Below are 18,241 nucleotides of genomic sequence, written 5' to 3'. Positions count from 1 at the left end.
CTTTAGGATTTTTTGTGTGTACTATGATGTCATCTGCAAACAGTGACAGTTTTAATTCCTCTTTTCCAATTTGGATTCCTTTTATTTCTTTTTCTTCTCTGATTGCTGTAGCTAGGACTTCCAAAACTACAAGTGTGAGTTAAAAATTACCTGCACTCCAGTTATATTGAAACTTCTGTTGGCCACACAACCAGAGTGCAGATAATTTTTGACTCACCCTTGTATGTTGAATAAAAGTGGCAAGAGGAAAACATAGACAGAACAGTGACATAAATCACAGTAATATCTTTTTTGATCCATTTCCCAGACTAATGGAAATAAAAACAAAAATAAACAAATGGGACCTAATTAAATTCAGAAGCTTTTGCATGGCAAAGGAGACCATAAAAAAAAACAAGAAGACAACCCACAGATTGGGAGAAAATATTTGCAAATGATGTGACTGACAAGGGATTAGTCTCTAAAATTCACAAACAGCTCATGAAGCTTAATATCATCAAAACAAACAACCCAATCAAAAAATGGGCAGAAGACCTAAATAGGCATTTCTCCAAAGAAGACATACAGATAGCCAAGAGGCACATGAAAAGATGTTCAACATCACTAATTATTAGAGGAATGCAAATCAAAACTACAATGAGATATCATCTCACACCAGTCAAAATGGCCATCATCAAAAATATCCACGGACAATAAATGCTGGAGAGGGTGTGGAGAGAAGGGAACCCTCCTACACTGTTGGTGGGAATGTAAACTGGTACAGCCACTATGGAGAACAGTATAGAGGTTCCTTTAAAAACTAAAACTAGAGCTACCATATGATCCTGTAATCCCACTCCTAGGCATATATCTGGAGAAAAACATGGTCCATAAGGATACATGCACCCCAGTGTTCACTGCAGCATTGTTTACAATAGCCAAGACATGGAAGCAACCTAAATGTCCATTGACAGAGGAATGGGTAAAGAAGATGTGGTACTTATATACAATGGAATATAACTCAGCCACTAAAAAGAATGAAATAATGCCATTTGCAGCAACATAGGTGGACCTAGAGATTGTCATACTGAGTGAAGTAAGTCAGACAGAGAAAGAGAAATATTATATGATATCATTTATATGAAGAATCTAAAAAGAAATGATACAAATGAACTTATTTACAAAACAGAAACAGACTCACAGACTTAGAGAACAAACTTATGATTACCAGGGTGGGGGGCGGGGAGGATGAAGGGAAGAGATAGTTGGGTAGTTGGGGATTGACATGTATAGACTGCTATATTTAAAATGGATAACCAACAAGGACCTACTATATAGCACAGGGAACTCTGCTCAATATTATGTAACAACCTAAATGAGAAAAGAATTTGGAAAAGAATAGTTACATGTATATGTATGACTGAATCACTTTGCTGTACACCTGAAACTATCACAACACTATTGATCAACTATACTCCAATATAAAATAAAAAGTTAAAACAAACAAACAAAAAAACTAAGGCAGTCTGCTGGCAGAATTCCTTCTTCCTTGGGGGGAGATCAGTCTTTGTTCTATGAAGGCCTTCAACTGACTAGATGAGGCCCACCCACATTATGGAGGCAGTCTGCTTTATTAAAAATCCAGTGATTTAAATGTTAATCTCATCCATAAAAGCTCCACAGAAATATCCATGATAATGTTTAACCAAATATCTGGGCACCATGGCTGAGCCAAGTTGACACATAAAATTAACTATCACACATGCTTTTCCACACTCTGCCTCCAGAAATTTATCAAAATTAGCATTTAAGTGTTCTTTAAGTGGTCTTCTCTTTAGACTTTATTATCCTCTATTATACTTACAATATAAACCAGTTTATAGAATTAGAAAAACCTGGTTCAAGACCAGCTCTGCAACTTCTTATCCTTGTGACTTTGAACAACTCTGTCTAAATTTTCCCAGTGTTATGATTTAGGAAATTAAAGCCATTAATTGTCAAGGGTAATAATGCACATTAGAACTAGTGGTTAAATTCTATTCGAATTCTTGTCTTTCTACACAATTCATTATAAATAATATTTTGAATTTGATAGCAATGAAACACATCTTGTAGGTATTTTAACTATAAATGAGAATTTCATTTGAGAATGACAAGTGTATGTTTTATTAAGTACTATTTAATTAGTGAGATGACTACCTTTTAGTTCTTGTTTTATCATAGACTATTGAATCACTTTTGTCTTGAATTTTTCAGTTTGCAAGCATGAGTGGATATCTTTTATTTCTTTGTTCCAGGGATGTTCTAAGTATGATGTCGGTTACATGTATAATATAGTGATTGTTGATGACAGGAATCTTAAGAGAACATTTAACGTACTGCCAGTTTCAGGGAAGAAGAGCCTACAGCTTCTTTTAATAATATGTCATTTTATTAATGACTTTTGCTGAAAGAAAAATGTTTCTTCATGGAAACCCCTGAAAAAGTTTCTTCTGGGCTAAATTATTTCAGAATACCCTTATAAAAAACAAACTGAATAGATATTAGCTGAAGGAGTTTGAGCTTAATTTTCATACTGGAGAATAATCTCATGTTTTGGAATGGAGATTTTGACTTTATAGTCCAGTTTATTTGCATTGCAAGAGGCAGTATAATGTAAATAAGGTTGGATCTGGGCTTAAATTCCAGCTCTGCCACTTAATAACTTGTATCTTTGGGCAAGTTATTAATTTTTCCATGTTGCAGTGCCTTTTTCATAAGGTTATTGAAGGCCTACAAGATATTCATGTAAGGGGTACCTAATTCAGTCCTAGATATCGTGAAGGCACTCAACAGATATTTTGTGTCATCCATCTTTTTCTGTGTTAACATGTGGGCAAATGGGAATGTTGGTGAGGAATAAGAGTGGAATCACTTCTCCATTCCCTGCAAATGTATTTTTCTGGCACTAATGTTAATGATATATCTCTTCAAATGCTTGCTTTAATCATAGTTAATAGCTTATGATAAGGTATGGTGTTTGTTGCTTCTTTGCTTTTTTATAACTTGATCTTTAAAAAGAAAAGCCTAGGGGCTTCCTAGGTGGCACAGTGGTTAAGAATCCGCCTGCCAATGCAGAGGTCATGGGTTCGATCCCAGCTCCAGGAAGATCCCACACGCCGCGGAGCAACTAAGCCCGTGTGCCCAAAAAAAAAAAAAAAAAAGAAAGAAAAGCCTACATAAGGACGCTTATAAGAGATATGTGTTTGAATATATATGTGTCACAAAATATAGTCTTAAAATTTGAAGAGAATAACCATGAAGACCATATAGTCCTTTTTGTTTCTTGGAGCAGAATTTCCCTCCCTGAACTTCTTGATTCTAGATAGGTATCAGTGCTCTATGTGAATAGCTTTAGTGATTGTGATCTTACTCCCCCTTAAGACAGTCATTCTGTTTTTAGAATGCTCTGTTAATTAGAAAGTTCCTCATTTTGTCCTTTGCTATATCTCGTAATAATTCTACCTGTTGATTGATTCTGCTCATAGAGATTCATAGAATAGACAAACCTTATTCCACATGTGTACAGGAATCATGTCTTAGTCATCTTTCTGTCCTCAGAGTCTAGGATAGTCAGTACTCAGCTCAAAATGGGGTATTATTCAATGAATAATTGAGGTTCAGATTTTTAAGGCACTTCTGTATTTTTTTCATATGTAAACTCTTAAAATTTAGTCTACATTTTTTATTACTCCTGGTCAAAATTTATTTTTTTCAACTGTATTGACAAAGGTAAACAAGGAATATTGGTTTATGTTTATGTCTGATATCACTTATTATATAATCTAGAGATTAGTATTTCTTCCAAGGATAGAATTTTAAAATTCAACATTATTTACATCTCTTTCATTCAGTTCTTCTTGCAATATATTCTGTTTCCGAAGATTGAAAACATTAATTGTTTCTTTTATTTCTTACACTTTCTTTTGTAGTGTCTTTTGTACTCATTACAAGCACTAACTAAATGAAAGCTATTGTAGCTATATTAATAGTAAATCAAAAAATGTTAGGGGAAAAAGCACTATTAGAAATCAATGGAGTTACTTCATAATGGCAAAAGGGCTCAATCACCTAGAAGTTATAATAATTCTAAGTATATATTCACATTTTCTGTGATTTTTAAACTTGCTCTATTATTTATTGCTTACATTTTTAACCGAATGCTGTCTTCCTAATTTCATGCCATCACCAAATTTTTAAAATCATTTTTCTTGATAATCTTTGTTCAACAGCTGATTTCTTGTATAAAGTGAAATACTACGTTAATACTAATCCTTATAGCAATCTGTGCTTACTAGTTCCTTGACCATCAGTTTTCTTTATTTCTATTCCTGTTTGACTACAGAACAAGGATATTAACTAATAGTTGAGGAAGATATTTGAAACTAAATTATATAAAATTACCATATGTAAGAACATCATTGCTGTGAATGACATAGTTTACAAAGCAATCTCTTTAGAATTCTATTTGTTAGGGCCTTGAGTGGATCTATCAGAAGTAAAGAACAGGCTGCCCATAGAAGGAGGAGGAGCCATGTGTTTTGATTCCAACTACCCTGCCTTTTATTTTCACTTCTTGTGGCTTGTTACTGCATTTTGATATATGAGTAATAATTCCAAGTCACTTCCTTTGTAAGTCACAGGTATGTGTTAAAATGCTTACGTCTACATAGTTTTCCCAAGTACTTGTTTTTCAGAGTGCAGGTATAATCTTTTAGGAGTCCACATGACAATGTGTAAGCTATTACTTATTACACATCTTATTACATATCTTCACACAGTATCCATTCCTGTTTATTCATTGATGCAAGAAACATCTACTGTGTGTGTCTAGTCTTTGATAAGAAGTATTAGTGATATTATAATAAAACTGTATTAGTTTTATTGAACAGAATAATAAATTTTCACTTACCTTTTTGTTTCTTTCCTAAGAAATCCAGCATTTAATTCAGTTTCTTACATTGGGGCAAGGGGAGAGCAATTACCAAAGAAACATGGGTGTCATTTTAAGTATAAAATAAATTAATGGAAATCTTTAAATTTTTCAGGATGAGAGGGACCCAGAGAAAGAAGATGAACTGGAACCGAAAAGAGGTCTTTTATATAGAGACTCTACCTACGACAGTGACCCAGAGTATAGGTATGAGCTTGATTAATGCAGCGTATAGAGATCTTCTCATAGTTAATATAAAAATAACCTGGTTTTTAACCTGCAGGATTTGTGGCAAGTTTAGACTCAGTATTTATCTATGTATTTATTTATTTATATTTTATTTTTAACTGTATAAAATTCTATTGAAATATTTTAATGTTTGCATTACTGAAAATTTTTAATGAAAACAAATATAGTCAGTTAATGGTGATGCTTTCATCCTACTTAAGATTTATAGTATATTTCTCTGCCATGCAAATCCACATATTCAGGACCTATTTCAGGAGGTATTTATTCTCATCCAAACAACAGGTTTCATAATTTTAGACCATGAGTAAGCTTTTTTTAATAACATAAGAGAAATTCAGTTCTTCTAGCCTAAAATTTCAGCAATGTTAGTAATAATAAAATTTTTGCAAAATTATACTAGCAAATCTCATGAAGATTTGAAAACTTTGTATTAATTGCCATGAAGTGTGGCATTAAACACTAAATGTAAATTGTGAGTTTATATAACTAAAGTTTCTCTGAGTCCTTTGATGCTATACCACTGATTACTATATGGCTTCCACCTTCCTGAGTTTCCTGAAAAACAAGTGTAAGAAAAAAGCTGCAGATAATGGAAGATGTTTTATTGCTAACTGGTGTTTTGGACTGAAGTCTCTGATCTTTACCCTGGTAAGCTAGGCTAAGCATTCTATGAACATGTGAGGACTTTTCCTTTTGTCCCTTACACAGAGTATAAGTGTGAACTCTTGTTCAAAGTTGCTGCTTCCCATCGTAGAGGAAACCTGGGCCTCTCATGAAGGAAAGTAGTGTATTTTAAATGAGTTTGGAGAAGAAGCAATCCAAATGGGAAACGAAAGGTCCAAGAAAGTGCATACCTTGCCGAAGAATTTGTACCCTTCATTGTTGTTACTTAAACTTCGAATCCCTCGATTACTGTTGTATGATTTAGCATCCCAATTTTGGGTTCTGTATCCACGTAATTAATTCTGATTTGGGTAAGGAGTAGGTTTGATAAAGCTAAGGGTCTGATTTTCAAACTTATGTATGCATAATATGTTTCTTAAAAATATAGATTTCTACTTTCTACTTCTATAGATTCTGGTTCCTAGCATACAGGGATGTGACCTAGAAATCTGCATTTTAAAAAAAATATCATGAATGATTCTAGTGAAGGTAACATAGGGACCATGTTTTGAAAAGCACTGGTTTCTGTTTAAAGTTTGCCATAAACCTTAGTATTGGTTCTTTTTCCAGTTCACCAAGCAATGTGACTGGCTAATCTTTTGATCACCTGAGACTGTTTTAGTACCTCTTGAGTGAGGGTTAAGCAGAGCATCAGGAAGGTTCTGCTTACACATTTTTTGAGATTACTTTATATTCCTAGCTGCTTCTCTTGGACCAATAGGACATACTTGGACCAATAGATGGTCAGTGCTTCAAGACATTTTATGAGTATCTTTGATATAAGCTCCAGAAGCTACTGAACCTGATCAGGAGATTATTTTAGTTTTATCCCCAGGTCATATTATATAGTAGGCCAAGAAATCACTCCCATTCTACTTTCCATCTCAGAGGTGAAAGAACCCACACTGAAAGTAATCACCCACTTGCTTGCCTTAAAGCTTCTATCAGCAGAAGTCAGAGGGAGCTTGAGATCTTGACTAAAAGTTACCCCTCTGCAGATGTCCGTTGACACAAGGGTCAGGAGGAAATCTGCATGGACCTCTAGAATGGCTGAGTGAGGAGCTCAGCAAATCCTCTCCTCCAAAAGCAACAAAACCAAACAGAATTGTCAAAAACAACAATTTAAGGACTCTGGAAATTGACTAAAGGCATATAACAAATTGAGAAGCCTTTATCAAGAAAATCTACTGAAGCTCAATAAGAGCAGTAGGAGTCTGTGGCATTATGCGTGGAGCTCCAATCCCTACCCCCACCCCCGAGATCCTTGGCACAAAAGTTCTGCTGGGGCAGCCATGCCAAGAGACAGGCAGCTCTGCTGCCAGAGGGGACTGACTTTATATGGAGCATAGCATAGGAAGTTTCATGTGTAGGGGATTAATGGAAACAATAATGATCCCACTGGCAAACAAGAAGGGAGGGCTTGAGGTCTTACTGCTTATTGGGGCAGACAACAAAAAGCCAGGGACAAGATAGCCACCATTGTCCTTGATAAAGTTCTACATATCCCTGGTAGTCTGGAACGTTATGTGTATGCATAAGGCTGTAAATACGTTCAGGAGAGACCAGAGAGCATATTAGGGAGCCACTAGTCCCTGGCTGAGTGTGAGGCCTTGTGAAGGCAGGGCAGATGGGTCAACCAGATAAACTTTGAATGTATTCCCTAAGCCACACATAGATCCATTGACCAACCATTTGTTGGTCACCAAGCTGTGCTGACCCAGGGGCAACCCCTAGAAGGCCAGGCTTAAAAATAGAAACAATAATTGGAAAAAAAGAAAGAAAAGAAGAGACCTCAGCAACTGCACAGTGCAAGGGAAACAGACTTCACAGCATAAGTCCAGGCAAGTTACTAAACAAATAATCAAAAACAACCACCACTTTGGTAAGGCGTTATAACCCAGAGTTGCTACAATTTGTATCTAAATTGTTGTTTTCAACAAAAAATTATGAGACATGCAAAGAAACAGTAAAGTGTGACCCATATACTTGAAAAATGAGTTACTAGAAACTCCCTGAGGCAGCCCTGGGGATGTAACAGCTATGTTTAAAAAACTAAAGAGAAGTATAATGACAATCAAATAGAGAATATTCATAGATAAAAATCATTTTCTTTAATATTTTTCCCAGGAAAACTATGCCCAGGACTCAATCCTTTAGCTCATGATCTAGATGTACATTGTGGTTATCAGCTATAGCATACAGCAGATGTTCCATGTTTTCTGCAGGAAGAGCAGAATGGCAAATTAGAGTGTTTGTTATTTCATCTTCCGGGCATCAGCCTATTTATGCTAGATGTCCTATGTCTTCTATCATGTTTGAGTATGAAATTCACTTGAAAGAAATCTCTTATCAAGGAGTTATTAAGTGACCTATCATTTACAGTAATTTGGGATTTGATAGCTGGATTGGGGAAAAAATTTACTACCCATGAAGATGTCCTTTTCAACTTTCATATTGCCTATCCTTCAGAAAATTTTCGACATTTGCTATGGTAGCTTTGCCAGTTCCCAGGGCCCTGGGATGCTCTTTCTCCTTTTAGTATCTCCTAAATATATTTCAAATTTCTTCAGTTTTCAGGATGTTGAAAATTCTCTACATTGTTGTACACTTCTGGTATCATTATCCAGTTTGAGCGTTAGTCCTAACTAAAGACCAGGCATGAGGTGATGCTTCATGTAGGTGGGAGTTGGCCCCATAAAGAGAGGAGACAGTAAAAATAGTTTTAATTTCATGTTTAGAACATGACTTGGCCTTTTATGACTGTCGTCCCCCAAATTTTAGCTATGTTGTTCTTTTATGGAACTAGCTATTGTTATAAACTGTTTTCTATTTGCTTGTGCATGTTTTGCAGGTTACTAACAGTAGGAATATGCTCAGTATAAATGCTTTAATTATGAAATTGTTTATAACAGAATCTCAAACTGAGGAATTTAAAATTTGACTGTATATTTTTTAATAACATAGATTGACTATAGTTTTCATCTCCTGCCCATTGTTCACTATCCGATTAACTTGATGAATTTACCAAGATATAATACATAGCTGAAAAGCTGTCTTTAGTACTAATAAATGAAAGAAAAAAGATCTAAATAATATATAGACTTAAAGTCTCTTGAATAACTAAAAATAAGCTTTCACAGTTTTAAGTGAGAAACTATTGCTTAATTCTAATTTGAATTCTTTGGATTTTGTTTTACCTAGTATTTTGATATTTCAATACTAGGTAAATTTGTGCCTTGGTTCTGTTACTGTATGATGTCTGGAATAAGCAATGTCTTCTTGTTTATCTAGTCAGTGCCTTCTCATTCTTTAGGACTAAGCTCAAGTTATTCCCTCTTCTAAGATATCTTTTATGACCTCAGCAGACTGTTCGTCATTTTCTCCTTTATCTTGCCACTTCCTCTCACATATATAATTTCAGTTAGCAATATTTATCTCACAATGATCGGTTCATTATATGTCTGTCTTGCCCCCTTCTATTAAGCATGAGGCACAGATGTTTTGCTTACCTTTGTTTTTGACTGCCCGTCAAGGTCTCTGACATGTACTAGGAGCTCAAATAAAAAAAAAATAGTTCAAGTGTTAAAATTGGGTCCTTTATTAATAATGATCAATTGCATTTGCTGAAACTCTAAGGCATTACTTAAGTAAACACGTTATGGTTGTAATATTTAATAACATTTCTAGATAAGTAATCAGCAGTGGAATTAGTAATGATGAAAGCTGTTAGATCATATCTTGTCAGTGGCTCATTTCTGTACATCCTTACTCAGGAAAGGGAAGTAAGTGACCTATAAGTAACCTATAAATAACCAGTCTTCAGTAAATTCATTTGAATAGACTTCTATTAATATTTACTATACAGTTTCTGTGAACAATAAAAGAAGATAAATGACAACATGCAGTTTTTTCCCTAAGCTTTTAAATTCTGTAGAAAAGCCATTAATTTAGTGCTTTCTAAAGTGTAGTTCCTAGACCAGCAGCAGCAGCATCACCCTGGCACTTGTTAGAAATCCAGATTCTTGAACCCCACCTCCAACATATTCAGTTAGTAACTCTGGTGGTGAGGCTCAATAATCTGAGTTGTAATAAGCCCTCCAAATGACTCTGATGTGTATTAAACTTTGAGAACTACTGCTATAATTTATCAGTACATTTTGATGTCTTTAGTGACATTTCATGACATTTTATCTTTGTGTGGTATCTTTAAATATACAAAATGCCTTGCAGATTTTTTTAGACCATAATATATTCTCTGCCTGTCATCTGTTCTGAACTCTTAAGATTTTGAATACTTTCCTTCCTACATTCCTTCCATCCACCCATCCATCCATCCATCCATCCATCCAGTGTCTTTATTTTATTTTTTTAATATTTACTTATTTATTTGGTTGCACCGGGTCTTTGTTGTGGCAGCTGGGCTCCTTAGCTGTGGCTCGCAGGCTCCTTAGTTGTGGCATGTGAACTCTTATTTGCAGCATGCATATGGGATCTTGTTCCCTGACCAGTGGTTGAACCCAGGCCCCCTGCATTGGGAGTGTGGAGTCTTATCCACTGTGCCACCAGGGAAGTCCAGTCCATCCAGTGTCTTGAGCATACATCACATCCTCAATACTATTCTATGTGTTTTGTCAAAGTTTTCCTTCATAGGATCCTTTATTGAGTATTATGGGAAGGAATTCATCTCTTGTATTATGTCTTTAATTATATCGAATCTTAGCTTACAAGTTTAAAGTATAGAATATGCATCATCTCTTAAAATCACTTCAACTCTGGTTATTTGAATACAAATGGCAAATGGCCAATTTTTTATTCTCATGACCTTCCAGTTATTTATTAGAATTAATATTATTTGTGTGGCATATCCATCTTACCCTCTGACCTTCTTTTTCATGTATATCATCTTATATATATCTTATCTGAGGAGTATGTACTTGGTCTTCATTTCATACTGATATAGAAAACACTGTCAGGGTTTCAAGTGAGTTTGCCCTTCTCTAAGCAAAAAGCTAGTCATGCCCCTTGTATCCTAGTTCATGTTAAGCTGCCTAAGACCCTTCTCTTCTCTGTATATATGATAGGCTTTAAAAAATAAATTTATAATTTATACCTTAGCAACATTTAAGGTTTGAAAGTGCTCAGTTCTCAAATATTATCCTGGTCTCTGTTCTTTTCTGTCTTTTTTTCTTCTTAATAGCATTGTCATTATTAAATAGAGGGCTCCCTATTAAAGTAGCAAAAGTAAATTGCTGAAAAAATGCACTGCATTTAATAAAATAGCAATTTTATCCCTGCTTTGAAGATAACCATTTTATGTTACATAGCACTGATGCAGTGTTTTGTAGAGTAGGAGCTTTGAATGCTTTGAGTGAATGAATGCTAGAGATACTCATGGTAAAATACAGAAGTGTGGTCTTTAAAAGTCTGTTACAATAATAAGACTTTTTATTGTTGCTTACACATTGTAAGCTTATTAATATTCCCAATACTGGAAAATCAGAATTGACTCAATATGTTCACAGTTTATTAGTTAGATGGCCAATGCTTCCATGTCTAGAAGTAAATGTTGCTTTTCAGGTTCCGCGACACTTTGCACCTGTGCATGAACCATATTAGGACCTGTTCTGCAAACATCCCTGTTTTGTAACTCAGACTTCCAGGATGAGCCAGTTCCCAAATTCTCTCCAGAGAGCTACAATACTATTTACTAAATTGAAAATTTTGCAATTTTAAATAGAAATACGCTGCCTGTCAAAATTTGCCAGATTTTAAAAGCATTAGGATGTCTGTTTTGGCTACTTTAGCTCTTTCTTACAGAACCGTTACCAGGTTCACAGTTGTTCCTTAAAGGATTTCTGAATTTTATTTATTCATTGCAAGCCATTGAGGTGATATTTTAAAGCAGCTTTGTGACATGAAAGAAAAATGTATTGTCTAATGATACCAAAGCAGTAGCAAATCTGTGCCTGATAACATTAAATATAATAATTTATGATAGGGATTAAGAATTTGATTTACAATCTCAGAAAACCTACACAATGATTTTTAAAGTTAGCAACCCTGCTATTTCTTACCTTTCTGAGATTTGGGTAGTGGCTTGATAGAAATTCAGGTTTCTGTTGAGTAGGTATATTGTGGTAGAACAAGCCAGGCAAAATACAGAGTTCAGGAAAGCACATTTTTATATGACCATCAGTATGCAGTGAAGTTGGTGACTGTGGACAGCAGGGAAATAGGGGACAGATCTTTATTTTGTGAAATATTAATTAGTGCATGCCTTGATGTAAAAAGAAAACAAAGCAACAAATAAATCAAATACAATCAAAAGAACAAAACACAACATGTAGGACTCCTAAACGTAGTATGAAGGAACAGAGGCAAATGTGGGGACTTAGACTGGTAGATATATTTGCAGAGGTACAAAGTACATGCAGAAAATGTTCTATTAATGTATTTATGTGTGTGTGATTTCTCTATCACTTGACTCAAATTGTCCAAAAAATCTATTCTGAGTGACTATTTTAGGCAGGAGTTAGGCTTGGTGAGAAATTGTATGAAAGAAACTGTATTAAGTTGGCTAGACTGTTTATTAAGCAAAGGTAATGAAAGAAAGGTGGAAACTATGAAAGCAATAGCATTGAGACTTGGGTAAGGCCTTTTGAAAAATTTTAAAGATTATGCTAACATTATTAGAAATTGTGTTAATTACCTCTCTGAAACTGAATGGACAAGGTAAAAGTAAAAATAATCATGTTTGTTATTTTCAAAATTTTCCAGTGTGAAAGAGATGGTACCAGGTGTACAGAAAGTTTGAAAGGATCTAGTAATATGCTGGAAAAAATGAGGTGGAATCCCATTTTAGCAAAGCCATCAGGACATAGAGAGGGTTACTGTCATGATTCATGGAAGTGAATTTTTTAGTAGTATTATAAAATATGCCAGCTGTAACAGAGGGATATACTTAAGACTTGTGTGTCCTAAATAACAGCAACAGCAATAAAATGAGTACCCGTTTACTCATCATCCAGCTTAAGAAAACCATAACCTGTACCAATAAAGCCACCTTATGCCCCTAACCAGTTGCATCTCTTTCCATAGAGAGAACTGCTATTGTGACTTTTCTGATAACCCTTCTCTTTTTTTCTTTATAGTTACACCATACATGTATCTATCCTTAAGTAGTAAAATAATTTTCCTTGTTTTAAACTATTCCATATAAAGGTAATTTTAACTGTGTATTGTTTGAAGTTTGCTTTTTTTCCACTCAATTGATTTTTCAGTTTCATCTATGTTGATGCATGTAGCTAAGGATTGTTAATTTTCCCTGCTGTATACTATACCATTGTATGCATTCACCACAGCTTGATTTGTCTTTTCTAATGTAGATGGATATTTGGGTTGCTTGCAGTTCTTACCTCTATTAGAAGGAGTGTGATTATGAACGTTTGTGCATATCTCCTGGTACACAAATGCAAGAATTTTGCCATTGTACCTAGGGGTTGAGTGGTTGCATCGAAGTTGTATATTTAACTTTACTCTGAGTCATGCCAAACGATTTTACAAAGTAAGTGTATAAGTGTTCTCATTACTTCACATCCTCATCGATGCTGTGTCAAGCTCTAAGAATAATACAGCCACTTTGTGCCTTTTTTGGTGACCACTTCTATTGTGTTCAGATGGTAGATTGACTTCAGGTGAAATAGCAAATTCTGTTTACGGATATCCAGCTCCAAGAGTTCCTATTTCACAATTCACAAGTAACATCATGGGACTAATAAGACAGGGAAGAAATTGTTTTGTATGGAGTGAGATTCCAAATATATGAAGAAAATATTTGTAACATTTAAGGACATACAGTTTTATATGGCACAAACTCCATAATCTCTGACATGCCTGGGAGGTCTTATCTATAACAAGTACTTAATTTATTGAAGTGGGGTTCATTATTTGTTTAAAAAATAAAATAAACTCAGTCTTTTAAAAACTCAATGTTTTCTTTCTAGCAAATAAAAAAGCACTATCAAGCCTTCAGAAAGTTGCCTTTTCTTCTCTATTCCCATTACAACTAGCCTCGTCCTGGTCTGTTTTATAATTTCGTATCTGCTCTCTCTCTTTCTTCTTCAAAACCCTCAAAATAACGGTATATCTCTATCACTTCAAATACAGACTCTTCTGCCTTGGTTTCCATTTTCTAAAAGTGATTCACATTCAGTCTAATTTTCCACTCCTCCGTGAGGACAATAGCATGCCGTAGTAGAAAGGGCCTTAGAGTCACAGAAACGGTATCCTTTTCCATTCTGCCACTTACTACCTGAATAGTCTTAGGCAAGTCACTTGACTTCCCTGAGTCTCAGTTTCCAGTTACCAACCTCAGAGGGTTGTAAGATTTTTTATAAATATGTGTAAATATATATAAAGTACCTACTAGTTCAATGCCTCATATTTAATAACTTTTGTGTACCAGGTAAGCGCTGTACTATGAACTTTACATGTATTCTCTTTAATTTTTAAAACAATACTGCAAAAATACAGTAAAGGAAGCTGAGACTCTGGACAATTAAATAAATTGTCCAGGGCCCCACAGCTTATAAAGACTGAGCTGGAATTCAGTTCCAGGTCTGCCTGACTTTAGAGGCCAGGCACTCTCATAACCAGCCGTACCATGCCATCTGTGCCCTGCTTTTACCTTGCTACACCTCTCTCTCTTCTCTGAATTTCTTTTTAACTCTCACATACCATTTTCATTTTATTGTTTTTTTTAATTGTGTCTGTAATTTGTTTTTAATAAATTTATTTATTTATTTATGGGCTACTCTGGGTCTTCATTGCTGCACACGGGCTTCCTCTAGTTGCAGCGAGTGGGGGCTACTCTTCATTGTGGTGCATGGTCTCCTCATTGTGGTGGCTTCTCTTGTTGTGGAGCATGGGCTCCAGGCACACAGGCTTCAGTAGTTGTGGCACACAGGCTCAATAGTTGTGGCTTACAGGCTCTAGCGCTCAGGCTCAATAGTTGTGGAGCACAGGCTTAGTTGCTCCGCGGCATGTGGTATCTTCCTGGAGCAGGGATCTAACCTGTGTCCCCTACATTGGCAGGCAGATTCTCAACCACTGTGCCGCCTAGGAAGTCCCCATTTTATTGTTTTGTAATCATTGCATGCAAATAGGGTCACTCTTTGAAGGCACAAGCCTTGTTATATTTTATATCTCTTAGCCCAAACAGAGTATCACACACCTATAAAGTACTTAGTAATTACTTGATTTATATAGTACTACCTCTTTTGTTTCATCATTGTTTTAATATTTTATATCCTTTCTTTATAGCTCATTTCAGCGGCCACGTGGCACTCCCCATTTGGATGATGGCGAATACTGGTCCAACAGGGCAGCCTCTTATAAAGGAAAATCCCATCGACCCATCTTTGAGAACAGCATGGACAAGATATACAGGAACTTATACAAAAAGGCCTGTAGTTCTGTTTCTCATACACAGGAAAGCTTCTGAGACCAGCCGCGATAAACTGTGTGAGTGTCCTTGTCAACTTCTCAATGAAAACGTTTGATGTGATCAATATCTGTATTCCTTTTTTTTTTTTAAACGGGTGGTTCTAACTGAGTACAGTAGTTAGACTTGAATAAGTTTATTACTTCAAATGATAAATTATCATGGACAAGCCTTCTTTTTCTAATCACAGTAAAGAGTGCTATATATTCTAGAAGTCAAAGCTCTGCAACACAATCACATCCTCCGTTCTGATTCTGAGAAGTCTGTTCTGTCACATCTCTTTCATATCCCCAGTTACAAATCCAAAAACAGATTCTCTCTAGAAATGTTCTTCTGTCTTAATCAGCTTGTAATTTTCTTTTCATCTACTTGACTGCTTATCTTGTCTAAGATTTAATTATTATTATTAACTCCCTTTTCTTGGTCATGAACAAAAAGATATACTGTACAAAGATGAATTTCCCAGGAGTTTAAACCCTGTTTTAACTAGTATTTTCTACCATTTGCTCCCTCAGAAAAGGCTATTATATGTCTTAGCTCCTAAGATACAACTTTCTTTTTAAAGTTTCTATAATCATTCACTCCCTCTTCTCTAAAAAAGAACTACCTAAGTTCCCTAAAATGCCAAACAGCTAGAAATAGGAATGGCCGTGTGTGACCCTTGTGTGATTTTTAAAGATAGAATTTTTTGCATGATTTTCTTCTAGAGCCATATCTTTGGTGCAGCCAGAATCAGAAAATAGTCTTTGTTAATAAGCCTGCAGAAACTCAGAAAAAATAAGGGACTTATATTGTAATTTAATCTCTTTAGAGTTTTCTTAGGTATCAGGTAGCCCAGGAAAGTAGCATCCTTACTTTAAAGGACGCTTGGAACCATAAAGGGGAGGAAAAGATTAGAGCCTAACTCTTTGTATTGGAAAGTGGTTGATTGATAAAATTAGCTTCTGCCCCATGCTCCAAACACATCTGTGAGGCCAGTGAGGCTTTGAAGATATGAATAAATCAGTTACCTCATATTTATCAGAATAAGTGGAAGAAAAGCAGAGAAAAGGAGATGATATAAACTTGGCTTATAAACTTGAAGAGTTGACTACAAGGTAATGTTTTCTTATTGACTCCATCTTTGGTTAGCTTTATAGTTATGATTTTAAAAGAAACAAACTTGAGTTAAACTCTATTTAAATTGGAATTAGCATGCAAAATTGGAGGATTTATTTTTGTAATAGGAGAAAATACATAATACTTGTTATCTAATTAATAAGACTTTTTAACTTCGCATTCAAAAGTGTTTTCTCTGTGGCAGTCTGCAGTGTATTGGAAAGCACATCAGAGATAGGAGTCAGGTGTCCTAGGCTTTAGATCTCTGATTCTTAGTTTCCTCAGTTATCAAATGGAGAGAATGGCGTAGGTCAGCATTTCCTGAACCATGTTCTGTAGACTCCTGTTCTAGGAGGTGGCTGTAGGAATGTGTATACAAGTATTTCATTGGTCATGTAAGTTTAGGAAAAATCTGTACACTGTATTCATGTGCCTCAAACTTAGAGAGTCATGAGTGTGATAACAGGAATGAAAGGGGGTGCTGTTGATGCTGAAAAAACAGTTGTAAACTGGAGCTGTCTGGGCAAACTTAGTCATAGTAAACACTATCATGTTCGAGGATCTAAGAAATCCTGGCATAAACATGTTCCACTCTAGCATCTAGTAGAGAGTCTGACACATAGTTGGCGCTCATTAAGTATTTATTAAATTAACCTAGAATTTCCTAAACTAAATTGAGTGTGTAACAGCATTTGTTGTTATGGTTATCCTCCCCTCCCATTCTGCCCCCACAGCTCCCCACACTTCCTCTGAAATGCTGTCTGCAGGTACATGTGGACACAGCCAGGGGAATACTGAAGTACACAATCACTGAGCTACCCTCTGGCTATAAGTTATATGATGACGTTTTGTATAAGCTTTTGAAGGTCAACATTGAATGATTTTTTTTTTTAAATCATATGTTCAATGAATCTTAGTATTTTTTTACCTTATGGTGGAAACAAATGAAAAATTCCTCCATTTAAAAGTTGCTTCTTGGTGAAAAGAACAAATATGAACTTTAAAGAAATATTTGCTATCATAGAAAATCTCCTGAGTGAATAAGTACCACAAATTGCACCTATATTTGCCATTGTCATACAAAGGCCACCACAAAATAGGTCTCAAAGGGGAGCTTTAGAAAGTGATATTTTGAAAGACATTTTCCTGTGGATTAAATTTGACATCTCTCTGAAAGATGGGATGTAAATTTCCACATATGTAGCATCTTTGCTAAGTGTCTGTTTCCATTCCCTAGGGGAAAGAGTGGTTTTTGTTGCTATTCTTAACTATTACTTATGAATCCTTAGGTTGTATTATCTTTCAAGAGTAAATAAAACCTTAAAGTACTAATAGTGGCCTTTTCTCATTGAAAGAATCAGAAAGGTGCAGTAGTTTATTCTCTTAATCTTTTTTTAATATTCCCTACAATCTAGTAATAGGCTTATTGTGAAAGATAAATAGGTCTGTCTTCTTCTTTTTAGTGTAACTTTTCCTTTAAATAAAAAAAATAAGAACCTGGGAATTTTAGGAAGGAAAATGTTAATTCAACTAAGAAAAAAGATGAATCATTGGACTGAGAATGAGTTCTCCCTGGTTTCACTACTAGTTGCATAACCTTGTTTAAGTCATTTATCTTTCTTGGAGCTCAGTTTTCTTACCTATAAGGTAAGGAAGGGGTTAATTTAGAATGATCTTTTAATGTTCCAGCATTTTTATAATTGTATAATTGATCAATGTATCTTGATCAAGAAGATTAGGAAGTTCTAGGCAGCAGAGTTGTGTTATAATTTTAAAGA

At 35.2% G+C, this 18,241-nt stretch overlaps 1 protein-coding gene across 2 annotated transcripts in view; it reads left to right on the top strand.

Moving 5' to 3' along the window:
- The window catches only part of SPATA6 (spermatogenesis associated 6), a 126,511-nt gene extending 111,079 nt beyond the window's left edge, over positions 1 to 15,432 (top strand). For both annotated transcript variants that reach the window (XM_057710292.1, XM_057710300.1), the window contains exons 12-13: positions 5,067 to 5,158; positions 15,185 to 15,432. In XM_057710292.1, coding sequence (XP_057566275.1) covers positions 5,067 to 5,158; positions 15,185 to 15,365 — 273 coding nt within the window. In that variant the 3' untranslated portion in view covers positions 15,366 to 15,432. The remainder of the gene's footprint in view (positions 1 to 5,066; positions 5,159 to 15,184) is intronic.
- Positions 15,433 to 18,241: the final 2,809 nt, after the last annotated feature.

The sequence above is a fragment of the Hippopotamus amphibius genome, chromosome 1 (genome assembly GCF_030028045.1).
Source record: "Hippopotamus amphibius kiboko isolate mHipAmp2 chromosome 1, mHipAmp2.hap2, whole genome shotgun sequence".
NCBI classification, from domain to species: Eukaryota; Metazoa; Chordata; class Mammalia; order Artiodactyla; family Hippopotamidae; genus Hippopotamus; species Hippopotamus amphibius.
The sequence above is the reverse complement of the archived record's forward strand: the minus strand, read 5'-3'. Positions and strand labels throughout refer to the sequence as shown.